General features: G+C 41.2%; 1 protein-coding gene across 1 annotated transcript in view; it reads left to right on the top strand.

Annotated features, from left to right (window-relative positions):
• PNPLA8 (patatin like phospholipase domain containing 8) overlaps nucleotides 1-17031 on the top strand; it is a 52263-nt gene extending 35232 nt beyond the window's left edge. Inside the window, exons 8-9 of the mRNA XM_062176666.1 lie at nucleotides 6953-7148; nucleotides 16000-17031. Coding sequence (XP_062032650.1) covers nucleotides 6953-7148; nucleotides 16000-16274 — 471 coding nt within the window. The 3' untranslated portion in view covers nucleotides 16275-17031. The remainder of the gene's footprint in view (nucleotides 1-6952; nucleotides 7149-15999) is intronic.
• The last annotated feature ends 8916 nt before the right edge of the window (nucleotides 17032-25947 follow it).

Below are 25947 nucleotides of genomic sequence, written 5' to 3'. Positions count from 1 at the left end.
TTATACCTGTGCCAGACCACAACTTGTCATTTTCATTATAACTGAACAGGAACATAGTGCTTAACCAATGCCAGGCACTCTGCTAGCCATGAAGGATATAAAGGTTTTCAATTATAACTAGTATACTGTGTGTGCTTCCTGGGTCCTACCCATACAAATAGCCCAGGTTAGGGGCTGGTGTTGTGTCATAACAGGTTAAGCTGCTGCCTGCAACACTGGCGTCCCATATGGCAACAGTTCAAGTCCAGGCTGCTCCATTTCTGATCCAGCTCCCTGTTGATGCGCCTGGGAAAGAAGTAGAAGATGGCCCAAGTCCTTGGACCCCTGTACCCTTGTGGGAGACCTGTAAGAAGCTCCTGGCTCCTGACTTCTGCCTGACATCAACCCCACCCTGGCTATTGCCATCATTTGGGGAGTGAACCAGTGGATGGATGATCTCCTTTTCTATCTCTCCCCCTCTCTCTATGTAACTCTGCCTCTCAAATTAAAAAAAAAAACAAACAAAAAAAATAGTCCAGGCTCCAAAATATCAGCATAGTCATATAATGAAATGAAAAATTCAGTAATAGAAAGGTAAGTGTAGGCTGGCGCTGCGGCTTACTTGGCTAATCCTCCGCCTGCAGCACCAGCACCCCGGGTTCTAGTCCTGGTCGGGGCGCTGGATTCTGTCCCAGTTGCTCCTCTTCCATTCCAGCTCTCTGCTGTGGCCTGGGAAGGCAGTGGAGGATGGCCCAAGTCCTTGGGCCCTGCACCTGCATGGGAGACCAGGAGGAAGTGCCATTTGTGGGGTGAACCAATGTGTTCTCTCTGTCTCTCTCTCACTGTCTTACTCTGCCTGTCAAAAAAAAAAAAAAAAAAATAGGTGTAAAAAAGAATTTTTGAAACAACTCAGAAAAAAAGCAAGAAGATGAGATAATCAGGAGGCATTGACCTTGACCAGTGCTTATTTTCTAATAGATGCTGTGATTTGAAATGACGAAATATATACATTAAAAGCAAGAAAAAGTATGTTTACATTTTAGGCTATTAAGCATATATAAATGTACTGTACTTAAAACAGAATCCTGACTATGTATTTCTTTGAGAGATAATTGGTAAATTATTTGATTTCATTTCATTGTTTTTTTAAATATTTTTATTTATTTATTTTAAAGGCAGAGAAGGAGAGAGAGAGAGAGAGAGAGAGAGGAGGGAGAGGGAGGAAGGTCTTCCATCTGCTGGTTCACTCCCCAGATGGCTGTAATGGCCGGTTCATTTTACTTTTGAAGTCTGTGCTACTTCAGCACTTAGCAGTGTGCATGGCACATACCAAGTCCATAGTAATTGAATAACTGTAAATTTGAATAGTTGAATGAATGGGACAGTCCCAGGAGATGCCACAGATGTGACATTGCCCCGTGACTGCTCCAGGAGAGGAGGCTGACTGCTAGCAGAGCTTTAGGGACAGCCGTGCTTGTCCCCAGACCTTAACTGCTACACTTTTTTGATGAAAAGTGGGCAGATTTGAAGGAACAGAAAACGTCTGGTGAAACCATTGGAAACCTGGCAGTTTTAAACTCGGGTTCATTCTGTTAACCTCATTTGCCTTTCATCTCTTCTGCTATTCTGATCCATGCTTAAGGTCTTTTATAATAATGAAAGAATGTTTCCTCTAAGATGCCCATTGATTTCAAATCATACAGAATTCAACAACTGTAGAATTTAAGATAAAAATGCTTTAGTCACAAAAATAATGCTTTTGCTATATTGAAATTAAAAGTGTTACCTCTGTCATGGACTGGGTATCATTCTAATGTCATATTAATTAAAACAAAATTGAAAGAATTAGCTTAAAATTTGTACTTGAGAAAACTTGTAGGAAATAATTACTACCTACATTTAAGGAAACCAGTAGATTTTTCACAAAGTTAAACAGTACAGACCTGTTTATAAAGGTAGCTAACTCTATAAAGGTAGCTAAATTTAAAAATAGTTCCAGGTGTGGAGTTGCTACGTAGCACACCCATATCCCACATCAAAGTGCCTGATTTGAGTCCTGGCTTCACTTGTGATTCCAGCTGCCTGCTAATGTGCATTCGGGGAGGTAGCAGGTGATGACCCAAGTAGTTGAGTCCTTGCCACCACATGGGAGCTCTGGATGGAGCCCCAGGCTCCTGGCTTCAGTTTGGCCCAGCCCTGGCTGTTGCAGGCATTTGGGGGAGTAACTGACAGATGAGAGATTCTTTCCTCCCTTTCTTCTCTCTCTCTCTCTCTCTCTCTCTCTCTCTCTCTCTCTCTCTCTCTCTCTCTCCTTCTCTCTGTGTCTCTTTGCCTTTCAAATAAATCAATACAGTTTTTTAAAACTTCCTTTCAACTGATGAATGGATAAACTGTGGTATTTTTGAAATAATGGATTATTGCTCAGCAGTGAGAGAATATTACCGACATTTACAACAATATGGATGAATCTCAGAAGCATTATTTTAAGTGCAAGAAGTAGTGCTGAAAGAGTGTGCGCTGTATGATCCCATTAACCTTTATGACAAAGTCTGGGGTGTGGCCTTTGGAGAATAAATGGAAGAGTAGTTTTCAGAATATAAGAGCTTGAGGAAGTAAGATATCAAGGTGCTGTAAATAAGTTAAAGTCACATTGGATATCATAATGATTTTAGGTGGCAAGGAATTCTGGTGCTGGCCAATTCATTGAGTGAGAAGGAATGACTGGAGATTGATATATGGACAATGGTGATGAGGAGATAGGAGCCTAAATGGCACAGCCCACAGAAAGCATAAATTTTCCAGGTGGTTTGGGACTGATGATCTAGAAGAAAGCACTGCAGAACAAATAAAGTAACACTCCACCTCCTAGCCCCAAGGTCCATCAGATAATGAGAGAATCAACAAGTACTTGGGAGATGGTATCAGGGAAAAGCCATATTCATGTAAAATCAGAGGAAGAGAGAAGTTTATGCCACTGGGAATGTTAACAGTGGAACAGTTCCACAGAGCACAGTGGGGAAGTGTTTTAGGGTGTGGGGGCAGGGGAAGCACAGAGAATTGAATTTTATTATGGGAATGAAGGCACTTAACGTTTAGAGTGACATGTGAACTCAGCCTGTACTAGTTCTTTGAGACAAGTGGGCTTAGTGGCCAAAAGATCATTTCCAGCAGATAACATCTCAGTGCACCTGCCTTCAACTCAGCCTACACAAGGATAAAACTTGCAGTCCCTTCAAGCTTCAGATTCTGATGTTGAGCTTTTAATGAATCAACTGGAGCAAACTACTTGGTATCAGAGAAGGCCTCCTTCTCACATTCTTAACTCGTTTAGTTTAGGATTCTGATCTTTGGTGCATATTCTCTGCGATGCTACTTTGAGTTGAGGAGTGATAGGCATTTAACTTGTTTACTAGAACTGACACTGAAAGTCACTGTTTTGAGTCATAACGAAGATAAACATAATACCAGTATATCTGCTACCCTCATTTTGCTCTCCATACATATTGCCCTCTCCCTGGACCCAGCCAAGGGAACAAGGCTTCACTGTTTGTAGTAGAGCTACTGCAAGTCAGGTGGCAAACGAGGTCAACTTCCTCCTACCCCAGTCACCTCAAACCCAGGCTGTGCACAAACCATCCTTGTGCAATTTAGGCTTCAGAAACTGCCCTGCTCAGGCACATCTCAGCCACGAAGAGATGGTAACAGAGCCAAAGCCCTGGAATATGGTGGAATTGTGGAAAACATGGACCCCTAAGGACAAGAGATAACTTTCAAAAGGATAGCATCTTCTCATGAAAACCACAACAGGAAACCTAAAACACATTCTCTTGGAGACGTGTAGTTAGAGAGTAGTTGGGAAGGTAGAAATTGGGCTGGAAGTGGCAGCCAGCAACCCATGCTAGAGTGGAGAATGGAATAAGCAATGAAGGGACGTGGGCACACTGCTCTTCTGAGAGTCAGCCCAGCCCTGTGTGTCCCTGCTGTCTCCAAGATAGTGCAGAGCTGCACATTGGTGATGACATAAGTGATAACCAATGTCCCTTAGCCTCAGACTGGCTAGCCTATAACTAAACCGTCAGCTCTTCACTGGGAAGAGAGGCTAGTATTTTGGAACATTTCTGTGTGCGTTCTAGTGGGGTCTCACTGATCTAACTGGAATAGTGTTTGAGATATATCTTTTTGTGAAAGTAATTTTGTTGTTAATGCATTACTGAAGAGTTATTATTGGTTATGATTTCATGAAATAAACATTGTCACTCTCCCTAAAATAAGTTAGCATAGGTTCACAAAAAGATGTGGGGTGTTTCTCCTTCACGTATCATGAGGAATTTTAGTAACAGCAGTATACCTCATTAGTAGAACAAAATCCTACATATTTTTATTACTTCCAGAGAACAGTAGTATTGATGCAAGTTTGTGGATGTGGGATAGATGACTTTATACAGCGAAATAAGACTACTTGGGAGAATCAGTTATATTCCTATATAGAAGCAATGGCTAATTGGAAACTAAAAATATAACCAAAAAAAGCAGTGTTGTTTATAATAGCTCAAAAAAAAAAAAGTACTTGGTAAAAATCTAGCAGAAGATAGACATCGTATGTTTTTTGTTGTTGTTGTTAAGATTTATTTATTTGTTTGAAAGGCAGAGTTACAGAGAGGCAGAGGCAGAGGGAGAGAGAGAGAGTGGAAGGAAGGGAGGAAGGGAAGGGTCTTCCATCCTCTGGTTCACTCCCCAAATGGCCACAATGACTAATCTAAAACCAGGAGCCAGGAGTTTCTTCCAGGCTTCCAACGTGGGTGCATGGGCCCAAGGAATTGGACCATCTTCTACTACTTTCCCAGGCCATACCAGAGAGCTGGATCAGAAGTGGAACAGCCGGGACTCCAATCAGCGCCCATGTGGGATGCTGGCACTGTAGGTGGTGGCTTTACTCGCTATGCCACAGCACCAGCCCCGACAACTGTATGTTAAAAACAACAAAATGCTGGTGAAAGAAATAAAAGAAGTAAAAACTAATGGCCATTATACTATGATTAAAATATTCAATACAGTAAAAATGTCAGTTACCCTCAAAATGATTTGTAAATATAATATAGCACTAATAAAAGTGTGATAGGGTTTTGTTTAGCCATACAATAAGATTATAAAGCTTACATATAAATGCAGAGGAATTAAAATAGCTAAAACAAGTTTTTTTAAAAGATTTATTTATTTATTTGAAAGTCAGTTACACAGAGAGAAAAGGAGAGGCAGAGAGAAAGAGAGAGAAGTAGTGTTCCATCCACTGGTTCACTCCCTGGTTGGCTGCAACGGCTGAAGCTGCACTGATCCAAAACCAGGAGCCAGGAGCTTCCTCTGGGTCTCGCACGTGGGTAAAAGGGCCCAAGGACTTGGGACATCTTCTGCTTTCCCAGGCCATAGCAGAGTGTTGGATTGGAAGTGGAGCAGCTGGGACTTGAATCGGTGCCCATATGGGATGCTGGCACTGCAAGCAACAGTTTTACCCACTATACTACAGCCCGGCCCCCAACTAAAACAAATTTTTGAAAAGGAACAAGTTTGGAGAAGTTACACTGTCCACTTTAACAATTTTTTTTTTTTTTATTTGACAGCTAGAGTTATAGATAGAGAGAGAGACTGAGAGAAAGGTCTTCCTTCCTTTGGTTCACTCCCCAAATGGCCGCCACGGCCGGTGCTGCGCCTATCTGAAGCCAGGAGCCAGGTGCTTCCTCCTGGTCTCCCATGTGGGTGCAGGGCCCAAGCACTTGGGCCATCCTCCGCTGCCTTCCCCGGCCACAGCAGAGAGCTGGACTGGAAGAGGAGCAACCGGGACTAGAACCCGGCGCTCATATGGGATACCAGAGCTGCAGGCAGAGGATTAACCAAGTGAGCCATGGCGCCAGCCTTATACACTGTCCAATTTAAAAACTTATTATAAAGCTATAGTAATTATAATGCCACAGACATAGATAGCTGACAGCTGAATAAACAAACATGATACTCATATAATCACAATATCAAACTATTGATCATGCAACTGTTTGGATTAACCTGATGACATGCTGCATAAGACAAGCCAGTTTCTAAAGGTCTCGTGCTGTATTATTCCATTGCTCTGACTGTGAGCCATCAGAACAGAGCAGTCGTTGTTGGTTTGGGAGTAGTGGAAGAGGGTGTGCCTATAAAAAGATAACATGAGAGTTTTTATGGAGTATAGGACTGTTCCATATCCTGATGGTGATAGTATTCAAATCTCCATGTACATTAAAATTCCCAAATCTGTATTCCAAAAAAAAGTTTGTTTTACTATATAATCTTTAAAAAAATTTCTATCCATTCAGAATTATTTTGATTATGTTTGACATGTGAGGAAAGATTTTTAACTTTAATTTTAATTGTTTGGTAGAACCACAGTTCTTTTGTTAGACTTAATTTTTTTAAATATTTTTTATTTAGTTGAAAGGCAGTTATAGAGAGAAAGAAAGATATCTTCCATCTGCTGGTTCACTCCCTGAACGGCCCAGGTTGGACAAAGCTGAATTCAGGATCCAGGTACTTCATCCATGTCTGCCATGTGGATGGCATGGGCCCAAGCACTTAGCCCATCACCCACTGCCTTCCCAGGGCCATTAGCAAGGAGCTGGATCAGAATCAGAGCAGCTAAGACTGAACCAGTGCTCCGATATAGAATGACAGTATCACAAGCAGTGACTTAACCTATTGCACCATGACTCTGGTCCCAGCCAGTGAGTCTTCACAATTTTTTTTTTTTTTTGGCAACTATGTTATATAAAATGTATTTACTTCAAAGGAACTTCTTGTTTTTAAATAGTTTGTTGTTTAGCTTATTAAACATTCCAATTTTCCTGATAAATAAATGTCAATCTGTTTAAAATGCAGTTTCTGTTGTCCTATTTACAAAGTACAATTTCGCTTTGCGATTTCTTTTTCACTGCTTTGCCTTTTGCAGGACGGAGGTTTGCTCCTGAATAACCCTTCAGCACTGGCAATGCATGAGTGTAAATGTCTTTGGCCAGATGCACCGTTGGAGTGCATAGTGTCCCTGGGCACGGGCCGGTACGAGAGCGATGTGAGAAACAGCGCAACGTACACAAGTCTGAAAACCAAACTCTCCAATGTTATCAACAGTGCTACAGATACAGAAGGTTAGTCTGTTTGCTACCTTGCCACACTTCAACCTCTGGCATTTGGTTTCCAGTAGAAGATGCTCATCCCAGCTGTGAAAGGGTGTTGCATTGTAGGCATCAGAAGCTTGAGGAAGCAAGTGTTGTGCTGTTGTTCTTTCTTACCATCCATCTCTTGTTAAGAGACCCTAGAATAGAGACTGTTCGTCTTGGAGCTGGCGCTGCCTTTGCCTGCCGACCGTTGGAGATAACTTAAAAGCTTCACCAGAGACCCTTAAGCCAGTGAAGAGGGGAAAGGTGACAAGCAGAGTTAGATTGGTTCAGTTATACATGTGGTAACAGTGAGGGTGCTATAGGATTTGTGGAGTTAAGATTAGTAATGTAGAGGCACACAGGAACTCGAGTAAGTTCTTGCTTCTGCTTTTGCTGTTCCTATGGCCTAGTCTGCAGGCAAAGGCCAAAGCGGTGCTTCTGAAATGCCAGTCAGGACCTCTTTCTCAGTGCCCTCTGGCTTCCCATCACACTTGCAACAAAATCCCAAAGCCTTGTTCATTGAAGTTTCAGGCCTGATAAGCACTAAGCTTTTTTAAATCCATGCGTAGTCTTTTCATAATATGTATTTGCTATAAGCTTTTTGATGATCTCTCATATACATGGATTTCAGGTATTATTTGCTCTGAATTAAATTTAATTTTCAATTCCATTTTCCATGCTTTTTGAAGTAGCTTCAGATGTTTGCTCCTTATTTCATTTGGGCCTCTGCTCCAGCATCACTTCCTCAGTGCAACTATTCCCGACTGCTCTTCCAGTTCCCTCCCCATCTCATTCTCACCCTTTATGCTACTTCTTTGTCTTCCTCTTAGAGCATTTATCTTGTCATGGATATATCTTCTATTTCTCTTCTTTATTGTCTCTGTCCCACAGGAATGCAAGGGAAAAACTTAGCCACTGAACTTTGATGTACCTGCTTTGCTATGGAGTGAATGCCTGGCACATAGTAGGCATTCTGTCAATGTGTTCAGTTTCTAATTTTGGTCTTGAGGTTTAGAGCCCCATTTTACTCTCTCACTTTTAGGTCATGTGTGAATTATGTTGCTGGGTGTTTTTTACCGTTACCACTTAGCCTGTTGTTTCTAAATGCCATTCTTTGCATATCAACATGTAATTGGCTGAGCCATTAACTTAAATGAGGATTTTCATTCATTAAATGATAACCCCCATGGCTCAATAGGCTAATCCTCCACCTGTGGTGCCAGCACATTGGGTTCTAGTCCCGATCGGGGCGCCGGATTCTGTCCCGGTTGCTCCTCTTCCAGTCCAGCTCTCTGCTGTGGCCTGGGAGTGCAGTGGAGGATGGCCCAAGTCCTTGGGCCCTGCACCCACATGAGAGACCAGGAGAAGCACCTGGTTCCTGGCTTTGGATCAGCATGGTACATCAGCCGCAGCGGCCATTTTGGGGGTGAACCAATGGAAGGAAGACCTTTCTCTCAGTCCCTCTCTCTCACTGTCCACTCTGCCTGTAAAAAATAAAAAATAAATAAAAAATAAAAATGATAACCCAAGACAAGCTGATGAACTGGATTTTTCATTATCTGAAATTTTGTTGTCAAATCAATAAAATCCTCTTTCTTCCCTAGTCTTCTTGAGCTATGATTGACAAGGATTGTATGTAGTTGAGGTGTACAGTATCATGTTTTGATATAATTATGCCTATGTAATGACTTCGCTACCTGATGTAGTTACCATTCTGTGTGTGTGTGTGTGTGTGTGTGTGTGGCAAGAACAATTAAGTTCAACTCCCTTAGTAAAATTCAGATGTGCAGTGCATTATTTTTATTTATTTATTTATTTGGACAGGCAGAGTTACAGTGAGAGAGAGACAGAAAGAAAGGTCTTCCTTCCATTGGTTCACCCCCCAAATGGCCATTTTGGCTGGCACTGCACTGATCCGAAGCCAGGAGCCAAGTGCTTCCTCCTGGTCTCCCATGTGGGTGCAGGGCCCAAGGACTTGGGCCATCGTCCACTGCCTTCCTGGGCCACAGCAGAGAGCTGGAATGGAAGAGGAGCAACTGGGACAGAATCCGGCGCCCCAACCGGGACTAGAACCCGGGTGCCAGTGCCACATGAGGAGGATTAGCCAAGTGAGCCACAGTGCCAGCAGTGCTATGCATTATTATTAATTATAGTTACTATACTGTACATTAGCTTTTCAGAACTTACTCATCATTTAACTAAAGGTTCGTGGTCCTTGACCAACATCTCCTTTTCTCCCACCCCCTCCACTCCCTGGCAACCACTATCCTACTGTCTTTCTCTGAGTTTGACTGCTTTAGATTCCACATGTAAGTGAGGTTGGACAACATCTGTTCTGTGTCTGGCTTATTTCACTTAACAGAATATCCTCTAAGTTCATCTATATTGTTGCAAATGGCAAGATTTTTAAAAGACTTTTTCAAGACTGGATAATATTGCAGTGTGTGTGTGGAGTATGTAGCAATCATCTTTATCCATTCATCTATTAACAGCTACCAGGATGTTTCCATAATGTTATTTCCTATGGCTGTATACCTAGGATGGGTCATATAGTAGTTCTACTTTTACTTTTTTGAGGAACTTTAAAAGTTGTTTTCCATAATGGCTGCAAAACTTATATTCTCACAGTGCACAACAATTCTCTTTTTTCAGCATCCTTGCCAAAGCTTAATATCTTTTAACTTTTTGATAATAGCCAGCCTAATACATGTAAGGTAGTTTTGATTTACATTTCCTTCATGGTTCAGTAATATGTTCCTACCATAAGCCATCTTCTGAGGCAAAGAGAGCTTTAATCAGCCAATCGCATAGTACTTAAGCCTATACCTTGTGCGAACTGTGTGATGCGTTCATTTAGAATTTTCAAGAAGCATAAAATGCTGCCTCAGTGTACTTGTACTCTAGTTAATGAGACCAACACATGAAAGTTTAATAATATTTAGTTAACTTTGAAAAAGTTGTAACAAGAATTATGTTAAAATATGTTACTACTGATAGTACATGGCTGTTGACCTATAAAAACTAATTTCATATGGTATAATCTAACATATAATCAGTTATTAATTAAATGGTGAATATAGACAAGAATACAAATTAAAAAGAGGAATAAACAACTAAACAAGATTGAAAGAAGTAGATTATACTTGAAACTGGTCTCAAAGGGCATAGAGTTGTTTTTCCTGTTCACAAGGTTTTAGATCTATGGATTCAGCCAACTTCATACTAAAAATGTTTAAGAGGGCAGAGTTGCATCTGTACTATACATGTACAGATGTTTTTGGTAATTCCCTAATCAATTTTAGTATAGTACTGTTCACATAGCATTTACATTGTGTTAAGATAATTGATAATCCATAGATGATTCAGAATGTATAGGAAGGTATGCATCGATTATACGCTAATAGCATACCATTTTATGTAAGGAACTTGAGCATCTTCAGGTGTTCATATCCAAGGGGTGTTCTGGAGCCAGTCTCCAGTGGATACTGAGAGATGACTGTTCGGAGTTGTGATATTGTAAAAGAAGGTTAAGACTTTCCACTTGGGAGCATCGTAGAATATGGGGCCAAGTATTTACTCTCTCATTCAACCATTAGAAAACTGAACAACTATCTATGTGTATATATATGAAATACAGAAAATTTGTATAACTTAAAGAAAAAAAAAAGAAAATTGAAAAAACAGAAAACAAAAAGCTTGGAAAATCGAAAAAGAAGAAGAAGAAAACTGAGCCAAACAGTCATTTTCAGACATTATGCAGCAGGTGGTGTAGTACAGAGACCTTAAGAGAAGAAAACGAATGAAGTGATCATTATGATGGCTCAGCTTGCTGCCTGAAGAGTTTCTACCTCTCCAGGGAGGGGAGACCCAGTCAAGCAAGGCAGTGTCTTGGAGTTCAGAAAGCAGAATATGGAGGTCAGGGAGGCTGAGGAAACTGGGATTTGTGGGCACAGCAGCACAGAGGAGATACCTTCACAGAGAGAACACCCAGAGAGATGCAGGAAGGTTCCTTGAGTCTGGCCAAGCACTGAGCTGTGCTTGGATTTCCATCAACTAGATTAAATAACCTTGTTATACACGAGATATGTGATCAAGTCCTCAAAAGGACTCCTTCAGTAGTGGTATCTAATTACTTCAACCAAGGCTTCTCTGGCTCGATTCAGACAAAGCATAAAAGCAATCTTCAAACTGATCAAATTGAATCCAGTTAACATATATTATTGTAATAAAATCCAATAACATTTAAAGGAACACAACAAATTCTGGCATACAATTATGTAAAATTCACGACATTTTGCATTCACTTGGAAATTACCACACAATTACCAGGCAGAGCAGGCACTTGGTACAGTGATTATGATACCACTTGGGATGCCCATGTCCCAGATCAGAATGCCTAGGTTCAGTCTTGGTTCTTCTCCTTATATCAGCTTCCTGCTAATGCATACTCTGGGAGGCAGCAAGTCATAGGTAGCTTAGGTAGTTGGGTTCCTGCAACCCACATGGGAGACCCAGATTGAATTTCCAGCTTCAGGCTTCAGCCTGGTCGAATCTTGGCTCTTGTGTGCATTTGCAAGGGCCCTCAAGCAGGTGGGAGATCCCCTGCCTGTCTCTCTGTGTTACTCTGCCTTTCAAATAAATGTAATAAAATAAATTTTAAAAATAAATTACCAGGCATACAAAGAAGCAAGAAAGATAACCATCAACCAGGAGGAAAACCCAATCAATTAGACCAGACCTAGATTTTGAGACAAATGATAGAATTATCAGACAAAAGCATTACAATAGCTGTTACAAATGTGCTCCACGTCTGCAGTAAGATAAGGCAAGACATGAGCATGAGAAGGAGAGAAATGGAAGACACAGAAAGGACCTACATTGAACTTCTAGAACTGAAAAATACAATTGTCTGAAACAAAAAATGCATTTCATATGAGTAACAGCAGTGCTACCAGAAACACTTTCAGAAAATAGAGGAGAAAGGAGTTTTAAAAATTTTTTAGTTTGTTTTTGTTTTTGTTTTTATTCTCTAAGGGCAGCATTAACCTGATACCAAAACCAGACAAAAATATTTTGGAAAAAAAGAGAGCTATCAGCCAGTATTCCCATTAATATGAATGCAGAAATTCATAAGATATACAATAAATCTAATTCAGCAATGTATAAAAAGGAGAATGCACTATGTTCAAGTATGGTTCATTCTACAAATTTGGGATTAACATTTCTAAAAATCAGTGTAACCATGTTAACAGACTGAAAAAGGGAAAGTATATACCATCTCAATAAATGCAGAAAATATAAATGACAGGATCCAGCATCCATTCATGATTTTAAAAACTCCCTGAAAATTAGCAATAGAAAGGAACCTCAACCTGATAAAGGGCATCTACAAAAACAAGAGCTAGCATTATATAATTTTTAAAATATTTATTTATTTATTTATTTATTTAAAAGAAAGAGTTACAGAGAGGCAGAGGCAGAGAGAAGAGTGAGAGAGAGGTATTCCATCCACTGATTCGCCCCACAAATAGCCACAACAGCCAGAGCTGCACCAGTCTGAATGAAGCTAGGAGCCTGGAGCTTCTTCCCAGTCTCCCACGTGGGTGCAGGGGCCCAAGCACTTGGGCCATCTTCTATTGCTTTCCCAGGGCATAGCAGAGAGCTGGATTGGAAGTGGAGTAGCCAGGTCTTGAACCAGTGCTCATATGGGATGCTGGCACTTCAGGCGGTGGCTTTACCCACTGTGCCACAGTGTTGGCCCCTAACATTATGTTTTTGTTTTGTTTTGTTTTTCTTTTTAAACATAGATATTTATTAATGGTGACTCAGAATTAAATACCTAGAATAATAAAAGCATGAAAGATATTTAGAAGGAGATTAATGGATGCAGCATTGCATTAAGAGTTCTATTTAATTAGGGAGAAATAATACCTTTTTTTTTCTTTTTTTTTTATTAAACTTTTATTTAATGAATATAAATTTCCAAAGTACAGCTTATGGATTACAGTGGCTTCCCCCCTCCCATAACTTCCCTCCCACCCGCAACCCTCCCCTTTCCTGCTCCCTCTCCCCTTCCATTCACATCAAGATTCATTTTCAATTCTCTTTATATACAGAAGATCAGTTTAGTATATATTAGGTAAAGATTTCAACAGTTTGCCCCCATATAGCAACACAAAGTGAAAAAATACTGTTGGAGTACTAGTTATAGCATTAAATAATAGTGTACAGCACATTAAAGACAGAGATCCTACATGATATTTTTTAAAAATTAATTAATTTTCTATGCCATTTCCAATTTAACACAGAATCAGCCCTTAAGGCATTCGGATCTGGCTGAAGAGCCCATGAGAGTATTGTAGGCATGGAAAGCCAAGACACCATGGAAAAGAAAAAAAAAGAAGACCTAAATGAAAGATCTCTGCGAGTGAGATCCCAGTGGAAAGAACAGGGCCATCAAAGATGGAGGTACCTTTCTCTGAAGGGAGGAGAGAACTTCCGCTTTGACTATGACCCTATCAGAATAAGATCGAAGTCGGCGAACTCTAAAGGCTTCCATAGCCTTGGCAACTCATGACTAGAGCCTAGGGAGATTACTGACGCCATGAACAGGAGTGTCAAATTGTTAAGTCAGCAACAGGAGTCACTGTGTACTTACATCCCATGTGGGATCTGTCCTTAATGTGTTGTCTAATGTGCAGTGATGCTATAACTAGTACTGAAACAGTATTTTTACACTTTGTGTTTCTGTGTGGGTGGAAACTGATGAAATCTTTACTAATTATATACTGAATCTATCTTCTGTATATAAAGATAATTAGAAATGGAAAAGAAAAACTAACATTATGTTTTAATAGTGAAAGATCAAATACTTTCCACCTAAGATCAGGAACAGAGTAAGATGTCTGTTTTCATCACTTCCAGTCAACACTGTGTAGTGTAGAAAGTAAATGAAAGGAAGATAGATTAGAAAGGAAGAAGTAGAATTTTATGGACAATGTGTTTACCTATGTTGACAACCCTAAGGAATCTATGGGGGGGGGGGGAGGCTAGAACTGTGGGGGTTGATGTTGTGGTACAGTAGATTAAGCTTCTGCTTGAAGTGCCTGCTTCTCATATCAGAGTTCAGTTCCAGGGCTAGCAACTCTGCTTCCAGTCCAGCTTGGTGCTAATGACCCTGCCGCTCACTTGGGTGACTTGGATGGAGTTCTAGACTCCTGGCTTCAACCTGGCCCAGCCCTGGCTGTTGCAGGCATTTGAGGAATGTACTAGTGGGTGGAAGAGCTCTCCCACAGTCTCTCTCTCTGTCTGTTGTTCTGCCTTTCAAGCAGATGGAGAAAGAAAAAAATCTAAAATTAATAAGTGAGTGTAGGAAGGTTGAAGAGTACAAGATTTTAAAAAGCCCAAAAATTATATTTCTGCATAGTAGCAATGAACAATTGGAAATTAAAATTAAATATGTGCTTAGATCTAATGGCATCAAAATATCAAATACTTAGAGTTATTTAACAAATTATATGTAAGATATAACAGCAAAAACTGTGAAACATTACTGAGAGAAATTAAAAAATGTAAACAAATCAGTAAGTACACTATGCTCATTGTTGAAAATTTTAATATTGTTAGTATGTCAGATCACAAATTTGATCTGTCAATTCAGTGCAGTTCTTATCAAAATGGAACCGTCATTTTAGAAGACTGTGGCAATTCTTTAAAAAAAAAAAAAGACATTTTACTGTATGACCCAGCAATTTCATCCATTGGCTTTTAGCTAAGAGCAAAGGAGTCATGCAGTCACAGAAAGATCTATGTACATGTTTAGAGCCGAATTATTATTAATAACTAAAAACTGAAGACAGCCAGATCAAAACTGGAGAGAACAATTCATGTTTTATCTGTGTAGGTGATAGTACTCAACAATAAAAAGCAGGAGTCTCTTGGTATAGCTACAACATGAATGAGTCTTAAAAGCATGTGACTGCGTGAAAGAAGATGGACAGAGAAATAGCTATAAACATAGCATTCTGTTCATATGAAACCAAGGAAGCAGGTACAGGAGAACCAATTGCAAAGAGGCTGAAAGAACTTTTTGAAGTGATGGAAGTAGTCTACGTTGTGATTATTTTGGTTACACAAGTGTATACATTGTGTACGTTTGTCAAAATGTGTCAAATGATACAGTTAAAATTGGTGAATTTGGGGGCTGGCATGGTGGTGTAGCAGGTTAAGCTGCCACCTGTAATGCTGGCGTCCAATGTTGGAGTTCCTGTTGCACCATTTGAATCCAGCTCCTTACTAATGCACCTGAAAAAGCAGCAGAAGATGGCTCAAGTTCTTAGGCTCCTGCACACCTGTGGGAGACCTGGATGGGGTTCCAGGGTCCTGGCTTCTGCCTGGTGCAGCTGTTGTGGTTGTTGGGGAGTAAGCCTGCAGTTGGAAGATCTCTGTCTCTTCCTCTCTCTCTGTAACTCTGCAAGTCATTCGTTTTAAAAAATTGGTGAAATTTATTGTATTTAGATAATATCTCAATAAAGATGATATGAAAAAATTAAAAACAAAAATGAAAGCTTGGAAAGGCATTTCAGTAGTGGTGAACAGTATGACCAAAAGCACAGAGAAATGAGAATACTGGAGCAAGTATCTTAATTTAGCAGAATAGTATTAAATATTTTGGAAGATAAATTTCTTTTTGTAGTGTTCTTCATTCATGTGGATTTCTTCTGTTAATTAGTGTGAGTGGTAAAGTAAGTTTCTGTAATGTGCCTAAAAAGATGGTATTAAGTAAAGATAATAAACCATTGCAGAATAACTCACCCCGTGCCCTTCTTTCTTACCGCAGAGGTCCATATCATGCTGGATGGCCTGTTACCTCCTGACACCTATTTTAGATTCAATCCCGTAATGTGTGAAAACATACCTCTGGACGAGAGTCGAAATGAGAAACTGGATCAGCTGCAGCTGGAAGGCTCGAAGTACATAGAAAGAAATGAACACAAGATGAAGAAAGTTGCAAAAATACTGAGTCAAGAAAAAACAACCCTGCAGAAAATTAATGATTGGATAAAATTAAAAACTGACATGTATGAAGGCCTTCCATTCTTTTCAAAATTGTGATGAGCATATGTGTATCTTTTCTAATGAGGGCCTGCGCACAGAAGATCCACCCGGTTCAGTAGGAATTGTGGGCCTCAACATGAGTCAACTTTGAAATAGTGACGAATTCTGGGGAATCCTGAAAAAGATGGTGCTTCAACCAGCTCTCATAGCACAGAGGAAAAGCTCGGTCACAGAATGTCTATAGAAATTAGATTTTTAAGATGTTAATAATTAAGCTTTAGGAATTGTACTGTTGTCCTAGTTGGTTTTAGTAGATACTGATGTTAAAGTGTTTGATGTTTGAAAATTAATATATGTGCCAAATAAGAAACTGAAAACTATCATATTATACTTTGTGTTTTTGCTTAACTCATCATAATCATGTTGAATTATGTGATCATTGGCTTTCTTTCATGTGGAAAGCTAATTTCTTAAATTACTTATGTTTTCACTAGTTACACTGTGCAATCCACATGCAAACTTCAGCTGTAATACCATCTAAGTAGATTCAGAAAGTAGAATTTTCTCTATTAAAGTACTTTTACATTTGAAATATGAAGTAAACAGGTACAGTTTTCTATTCAGAAATTGCTTATTTCAACGCTGTTTGATGAAAAAGAATGGCCACATTACAGCCAACCACTTTTTCCCCCAGAAATGTCAAGAGTACAGTGTGTGAACTTTCTTGGTCTAGCGCTGGCTTATCATCTGCTGTTCCCAAATTCATTGTTTGAATTTACTGAGAAAATATTCCTATAATTAACAGAAATAAAATATTGAAATAATCTGTTGTTAAAAGGCTAATGTCACTTTTTCCAAGTTTTTTTTTTTTTTTTCTTCTTTTTTTTTTTAAAGCGGCAGAGACAGGAAAGAGAAAGGGAGAGGGAGAGGGAGTGAGAGAGTGCCCCCATCCACTGGTTTACTTTCCAAATGCCCACAACAACCAGGACTGGACCAGGCCAAAATTAGGAGCTGGAAACTCAGTCCAGGTCTCCCACATGGATTGCAGGGACCCAGCCTCTTTGAGCTGTATCACCACAGCCTTTCTGGATCAGCATTGGCAGGGAGCTGGAGCCAGGTGTTGAGTTGGGTATTCGGATGTGAGAGACAGATGTCTTAGCCAGTGTCCTAACGGCTAAGCTGAACCCCACCCTGGTGCTATTTTTAAATTATTTTTCATACCATAGCTCCTCATTTGGGGGATAACATTTGGATATATCTATCAACAGACACAGCTGTTAAAAAAAATAATAAGCCTTGTTTTACCCTGTTGGGGCCAGCACTGTGGCATAGTGGATAAAACCACTGCCTGCAGTGCCGGCATCCCATTTCCGAGCCAGCTCTCTGCTATGGCCTGGGAAAGCAGTGGAAGATAGCCCAAGTGCTTGAACCTCTATCCACATGGGAGACCTGGAAGAAGCTCTTGGCTCCTGGCTTTGGATTGGCACAGCTCCAACTGTTGCAGCCAATTAGGGAGTGAACCAGTGGATGGAAGACTCTCTACTTCTGCTTCCTTGTAACTCTGCCTTTCAAATAATAATAATAATTTTAAAAACTTTTAAAAAATTATCCTTGTTTCACCCTGTTAACTCCTTTAGTGTCTAGATTTCACAGAGATTAACAACATACATATCTACCAGAAACCTCCTATGCCAAACAAATACATTTTTGTTACCTCTCATTTGCCTTGTAAATCTCTCAAGAAAAGTGAATGACGGTAAATTGTCCTTCACTTTATGCATACTAGAATAAGCCAAAGCCAAGCCCTGTTGCCTACAGTGTCATAAGGCTTCTTTGTGAAGCTGATTCACAGGGGCAGTGGGATGCAGCGCAGAGAGTGCTGGATGGAGTTGAGAGTCTGGTGCTAATCCTGGCTGTGCTGCAGGGGCCTCTGACGCAGAGGAAGGCAGACAAACTCCGTGCTTCAGACATCTCCTGTGTAAAATCAGAAAAGCTAACTTGAAGCTTTTTACAGCAAAATCATCTAGTTTGTAGGCAGTATAAATAAATAAGGCACCAGCAATCATTCTAAAGAGACTGTAAATAGTCTTTTCAGAACACAGATATTTCTGTGTTCATATTCAACTAGGACAGCTTGGAAGAAAATGAGAATAAACATAATTCAATCATAATTAGAGATCGAAATATTTTGAGGGAAAGTTTTGTGTGCAATTTACATGTTTGCATCGTATCGCCAAGTCTCTCTTGCTCTAGCCTGACACAGTTCATCTGGTTTACTGCTGAAGTTGTCTCTCTTCCCTGTCTGTGCTTGGCTGGCCATTTCTCTCTTCAACAGTCCAGTCCAGAATTGTACTCTGAACACAGCTTCTCTCAAACATCACGTATCATGCACCTAAGTATGTGCCCGTGTTCCCATCCTTATTTCTTTTTTTAAAAAGATTTTTATTTATTTATTTGATAGGTAGAGTTACAAACAGTGAGAGAGATACAGAGAGAAAGGTCTCCCTTCCGTTGGTTCACTCCCCAAATGGCCGCTACGGCCGGCGCTGCACCGATCCGAAGCCAGGAGCCAGGTACTTCTTTCTGGTCTCCCATGCAAGTGCAGGGCCCAAGGACTTGGGCCATCCTCCGCTGCCTTCCCGGGCCACAGCAGAGAACTGGGCTGGAAGAGGAGCCACTGGGACAGAATCCAGCACCCATATGGGATGCCAGCACCGCAGGCGGAGGACTTATCTAGTGCGCCATGGGGTCGGCGCACTTATTTCTTATGTTCTTTTTCTTTTTTAAGGTTTACTTTATTTATGTGAAAGAATTGGGGAGATGGAGAGAGAGATGTTCCATCTGCTGGTTCACTCTCCCAAATGGCTGCACCAGGGAGAAGGAAGGTTGCTGGGGCAACTACCAGAAGTTAGTTTCCCATATCTCAGAACTGTAAATGTTCTGTGAGGCATAGAGCTCCTCATTAGAATGCACCCTCCCCAAACTCTTCCCTTTCAGAAACCCTGAGCTGCTTATCCACAAAATGCAAGTGATGGATTTCTTCCACAAGCAATTGAACTAGGGTGCATAGACCATTTGAAAAGTTTCATTCTGTTTTCATCTCAACAAGAATTCTTTTTGCATTCATTGCTCCTCATTCCTCTCCTTTTTTGGGGGGGGCCAAGTTTAAATACAACTGAACTGTTCATTTGATGTTAACTTTTTTGGAGCAAATCTATGGCAATTACTGTTTCATGACTAGGAAATAGGAAGGAGGGGGTTCACATTAAAAAAACAGTTTGTTCTGTTCCTGGCAGGAACTACCCACCATCCAAAATAGATTCCCAGAGTACAGATGTCCCTAGACTAAACTGTTTGCGTGTGTTGGTCCAAGGTTTGATAAATGTGTCTCTCTCAGAAGTCACACTGATTGCTTTGTTCATTATAACTTTTATTCAGCTGATGCAAGTGCATTGAAATTCGTTACACACACAGATATGCATTATTACTTTGGATAGTAGTTTGTTAAAAATAAAATATTGGGATGTATGTGTGGCTCAGTGGTTAAGATGCTGCTTGGGATGGTCACATCTCTTATCAGAGTGTCAAGAACTGAGTTGTTTTTTGTTTTTGTTTTTGTTTATTTTTGACAGGCAGAGTGGACAGAGAGAGAGGTCTTCCTTTGCCGTTGGTTCACCCTCCAATGGCTGCTGTGGCCGGCACACTGCACTGATCTGAAGCCAGGAGCCAGGTGCTTCTCCTGGTCTCCTATGCGGGGGCAGGGCCCAAGCACTTGGGCCATCCTCCACTGCCTTCCCGGGCCACAGCAGAGAGCTGGACTGGAAGAGGAGCAACCGGGACAGAATCGAGCGCCCCGACTGGGACTAGAACCTGGGGTGCTGGTGCCGCAGGGAGGATTAGCCTATTGAACCGCAGCGCTGGCCAGGAATTGAGTTTTGATTCTACTCCTAAATCCAGGTTTCTGCTACTGTGTGCCCTGGGAGACAGTAGGTGATATCTCAGGTGGTTGGGTCCCTGCCACCCATGTAGGAAACCTGGATTGAATTCCCAGGTCCTGGCTTCTGCCTGGCCCAGCCCTGGCTGCTGTAGGCATTTGTGGAGTGAACTAGCATATGGAATATCTCTCTGTTTCTCTCTCTCTCTCTGCACTTTAAATTTTTAAAAAATATTAAAAAATAGAAAATATTGACTGTAATGTTGACTTACCTTCATGATAAATATTTAACATAATACAAATTCATTATTTGCTTTAGACAATATAAATAGTAACATGTATTTTAAACATCTCACTCTGAATATGAACAGGTTATGTGACAAAGTGAAAGTTCCGTTAATACTTGTTTATTTATTAACATGTACTGCCATTTAATTTTTTTAAAAGAGGAGTGATAGAGAAAGAGAGGGAGAGATAGAGAAAGAGGTCTTCCATCCACTGGTTCATTCTCCAGATGGCTGCAACAGCCAGGGCTGGGCCAGGCCAAAATCAGGAGCCAGGAACACCACCTGGATCTCCCATGTGGGTGGCAGGAGCCCAGTGTACATCCAGGCACATTAGTGGGGAGCTGTATTGGAAACAGATCAGCTGGGACTGGCCTGGCCTTGAGGTACAGGATGCTGGTCACAAGCGGTGGCTTAACCCCCTGCATGATGATGTGTGCCCCGTTGCCATTTAATCTTAACTGCAATCTTGAGATAGGCACTATCATTGTCTCTATTTTGTGTAATAGCAATGAAATGATAGTGAAGAAAGTCTTGTTTCTTGACTGCTTTCTTAATAGCAATAAGACGTTGTAGACCATATGTGTCTTTATGGCCATCTTTCCTAGAATTACAAATACTGTGACATCCTTTCAGATAATGTACTCTGATCTAATCTACATCACAGTTTAAATGCCAGATTGTTGGCCGGTGCCGCGGCTTACTAGGCTAATCCTCCGCCTACGGCGCCAGCACCCCAGTTTCTAGACCCGGTTGGGAAACTGGTCCCGTCCCAGTTGCTCCTCTTCCAGTCCAGCTCTCTGCTGTGGCTCGGGAAGGCAGTGGAGGATGGTCCAAGTGCTTGGGCCCTGCACCCACATGGGAGACCAGGAGGAAGCACCTGGCTCCTGGCTTCAGATCGGCGCTTCGCACCGACTGTAGCGGCCATTTGGGGGGTGAACCAAAGAAGGAAGACCTTTCTCTCTCTCTCTCTCACTGTCTAACTCTGCCTATCAGAAAAGAAAAAGAAAAAGAAAAAAAAAAAAAAGCCGGATTGTTATTATTTAGGTAGTTTTTAAAGATGTAACCAAGGTAAAGATACTCAGAATAAAATTACAAGTTAACAGTTGCTATTTGGTAACACTCTTTCTTACAGCAGAGACCACCACAGATTGTGCTCATAAAAGACAAAGTGATTAGAACAATCCAGAAGCCACCCAGCTACCTTGGAAGAAAGGAAGACTCTATCATCTTATATTAATTATATTGCTTTGTATTCCTATCACACTTGGATCCAAAAAAAGTGTTTGATATAGCATTTTAATTAAATTGGCCATCAGAATAATTTTAAAAAGTGTACTCAGTTAAAACTAACCCATACATTGACCTAACAGAACAGAATTAAAAAGGAAAAAGAAAAATCGCCAAATGTTCCCTGCCAAGATACCCATGTGCTTGGGGTCCGTGTCATCTTTCATTCTGTTTTGTGCAATTGGACCACATTAAAAAAAAAAAAAAAAAGTGTTCTCAGGGAACAAGCACAGTCATTGTGCTTTTGTGCTTATGGTCATAAATATGAACGCTCCAAGGAATTCTTCATCCAAAAATCTCTAAAATTGAAAAAGTTAAACAAAACCAGTGTCATGTACCCCTCTGCCTTTCAGAGTTGTCTTAAAAACACAGATTGTTTTATAATGCCATCACAATAGAGTCATTTAAAACTGCATTTCTTTTCTATTTCTCATCGTTGAAGCTAGATTCTTGTAAATCACAGGTGCTGTTATTTTGCTAATTTTGAATGAACACGCTTGGTATCAGGATACAATTAATCCATACACATCTCAACACGCCTCTGTTCATCCTTTCCCCATGTTGGATCACGTAGAAGATAGCTGGTGCTGGCGCCAGCGTTGTGGCGCAGTGAATAAAGTTGCTGCCTGCAGTGCCAGCATCCTGGTTCACGCCATGGCTGCTCCGCTCCAATCCAGCTCCCTGCTAATGGTGTAGGAAAAGCAGCTGAAGAGGGCCCAAGTGGGAAATATGGATGAAGCTCCTGGCTTCAGGCTGGCCCAGTGCTGGCCATTGCGGCCAAATGGGGAGCAAACAAAGCAGGTGGAGGATTCTCTCTCTCTCTCTCTCTCTCTCTCTCTCTCTCTCTCTCTCTCTCTCCCTCGTTCCCCCTCTATAACTCTGACTTTCAAATAAATATATAAATATTAACACCCCCCCACACACAAAATACCTAGTGCTGACACTAAAAAAACTAAGGAAATGAGGGAACTGTAGACCATGTTCGCATCCCATACAAGTCTTTTTTTTTTTTTTTCATATGCACAGAAAGTATAATAAGAAAATACATGCCTCAAAGGTCTTCATAACGTTGAGCTAGTATGGAAATTCCGAGCGCCGGCTTACACCATTCTCATCTTGTGAATATGAGCGGGTGGCTGTGTCCTGATCTTCAAGCACAGTGTCCTACCTGTCTGCAAGGCCAAACGACTGCTACTCCAGTGCGCCCCAAGCATAATCACTAGCTCAAGGAAGAATAAGAGCTCCACCTCTGACCTCTTTTGAGTCATTTTTGCAACCAGATAGTTGCTTGTTTCCAAAAGCACCCTATATGCACCCAGAGGTTTTAAAACTTGTAGTCCAGACCACTGCACTTGCTTCTTGATGAAGTATGGGAGAAGAGGCAGAAATTCTCATGGGCAATAAATAACTGAGATAGCACAGTTTTTTAAAGTTTTTTTCTCTAATTATGTACATATTCCCAAGGCAACTTGCCATATGCTTCTTATGAATCTCCCACAGCTTCGAGGACACTGCAAGCTACATTATAGTTGCTTAATATTTTTTCTTAAATTAGGCTTAGCTGACTCAGCTGCTTTAACACCATTATGGGGAGACTGGGGAGATGAACATGTTTTTAAAAGTACTGTTTGGAATGGTTTCTTTTTAAAATCTGAAAATCTGGCTACCTGAGCTGGGACCGTTTTTCTTGGTGTGAAATAGGAAACTTTTTTTTTGAAGATTTATTTATTTGAAAGGCAGAGTTACAGAGACACAGAGGCAGGGAGAGGTCTTCCATCTGCTGGTTCACCCCCAAACAGCTGCAACAGTTGGAATTGGGTCAGTCTGAAGCCAGGGGCCAGGAGCTTCTTCCGGGTCACCCACATGGGTACAGGGGCCCAAGCACTTGGGTCATCTTCTGCTGCATTCCCAGACCATAGCAGAGAGCTGGATTAGAAGGGGAGCAACCAGGACTCGAACTGGTGCCCATATGGCATGCTGGCACTGAAGGCAGCAGTTTTACCTGCTGCGCCTGCTGTGCCACAGCACCAGCCCCTTAAGCAGCATCTTAAAAGCGAGACCAAATGCCCAGACCCTTCTATCTCTTTTTGATCAATATCTCTACTCAGTGTAAAATATACCTGTGTTCCTTATCACTACACCTTAATTTGGAACCTTCTCATTTTGTCAGATTGAATCTTTTTATTGGGTTACTTTGTGGCCAAGATTCTTAAAGATACAGCCTTTTAGTAAGTTCTGGGCAAGAGAGCTCTGTATAATCAGAGAATGGCAATTAGCACATCTGGATACATCAGTTACAACTGTTTTTTTTTTTTTTAAAGATTTATTTTATTTATTTGAAAGTCAGTTACATAGAGAGAGGTAGAGACAGAGAGGTCTTCCATCTGCTGGTTCACTCCCTAGATGGCCGCAATGGCCGGAGCAGCGCCAATCCAGGAACTTCTTCTGGGTCTCCCACATGGGTGCAGGGGCCGCAAGGACCGGGGCCATCTTCTACTGCCATCCCAGGCCACAGCAGAGAGCTGGATCGGAAGAGGAGCAGCCAGGACTGGAACCGGTGTCCACATGGGATGCCGGCGCTTCAGGCCAGGGCTTCAACCCACTGTGCCACAGCGCCGGCCCTACATCGTTTTCTAAAACACCTTCAACTATGCTTCCTCATTTGACTCTGATGACCATCTTGTGGCTTTATTAAGGCCAGCCTTTTTGTCCCACAAAGAACTTAGAAAAGTGTGGCACTGGAAAATCCAAGGGCTTGTGTGAGCGCATTCTGTTGCATTTGATGACCTGGTCTGTTGGATTCCTAGCCTAGGACTCTTCACTGCTTTCCCAAGGGCAGCTGGGGGAGGGAGGATTGGCTGCAAATGGTAAGCTCAGGCCATAATCAGCGGCCTGTCTTACTGCCCACTGATATCATGGGAGAGGTGTATTTCTGTGGTATTTGCTTTTCTTTGAATGAAAATAACATCATCTAAATGCCATTTGTTAAGTGTCCCTTTCTATCGTTAACCTAATTCTAAATGCAATTTAATTACATCAAGGATTTTGTCCTTTCAATTTTCTGTGAAGATCCAGGTGACTGAGAAATAAAACAACGCAGTGAGCAGTGTCCCACCCACTTTGGAAGTACGCAGTTAGAAGAGCAGGCCGTATGCTTGTGCAGCTGTGTGTCTGGTTTTCTTGAAGTTCCTGCTCCTAGCCCATGGGACGTAATAGGTTTTGTGTTAAGGTGAAGGTCTCAGAAACAAATGAACGTGGGTCCAAACCATGACCTTGGGTAAGTTACTTAACCTCTCAGAAACCATGTGCTCATTTGCACAGTGAGTGGTGTTGTGCACGCTGGCAATAATGTAGGTCAAAATGCCTGAAATGCAGTAGGTGCTTCCTAAATAGTCAGGATTTTTGTTTCTAGGAAATTAGGAAAGTGCAGTATGTTAAGAATATTTACTAAAATATATGACTCTGAAACCAAAGTGTGTTTTTCTCAGGCACAGTGTCACAGATCTCAGTTACACAGCACTCTCTCCCCGCCACACCCCATCTTTGAAAGGACTGTGGAGTCATTTGTTAGGACCTCCTGTTCTTTTTTTCATTGCCTCTTCTTATTCTTTTATATCACACCACAAGATACATTGCTAAAATCATTAAGACTAGTTATTATCGTTTGAGGATTTACTTTGAGGACATAAACAACACCCATTCTTGTTTATGTGAACATAATATCACAGCTTTTGGAGACAAAAAGCTTTCCAAATGACTGAAATTCGTTGGTTTTAAAGGTTGTGGCTTCAGGAAAATTTTCAGTTGAATTTGAAGGGACTCCTTTTTTAGGCTGCCCAGAAGGATGACGTCACAAAAACGGGTTTTCCTTTGGTGACTGTTTAAAAAACAAAAAGAGAAAACCATTTATATATGTGTTTTATGTACTCACACAAAAACAAACAAAAAACTCAGAGTGCTCCTTAGGCACGTGAGTTAAAAATGAAGTTCTGGGAGCAGGTGCTTTGGCGTAGTGGGCTAAGCCTCTGCCTGGGGCACCAGCATCCCGTATGGGTGCTGGTTCGAATCCCAGCTGCTCCACTTCCAATCCAGCTTTCTGCTTATGGCCTGGGAAAGCAGTGGATGATGGTCTGAGTGCTTGGGCCCCTGCACCCATGTGGGAGACCTGGAGGAAGCTCCTGGTCAGTTCAGCTATTTGAGGAGTGAACCAGCGGATGGAAGA

Source organism: Lepus europaeus, chromosome 1, assembly GCF_033115175.1.
Source record: "Lepus europaeus isolate LE1 chromosome 1, mLepTim1.pri, whole genome shotgun sequence".
NCBI lineage: Eukaryota > Metazoa > Chordata > Mammalia > Lagomorpha > Leporidae > Lepus > Lepus europaeus.
Note: the sequence above shows the minus strand (reverse complement) of the source record. Positions and strands in the feature narration are given on the sequence as shown.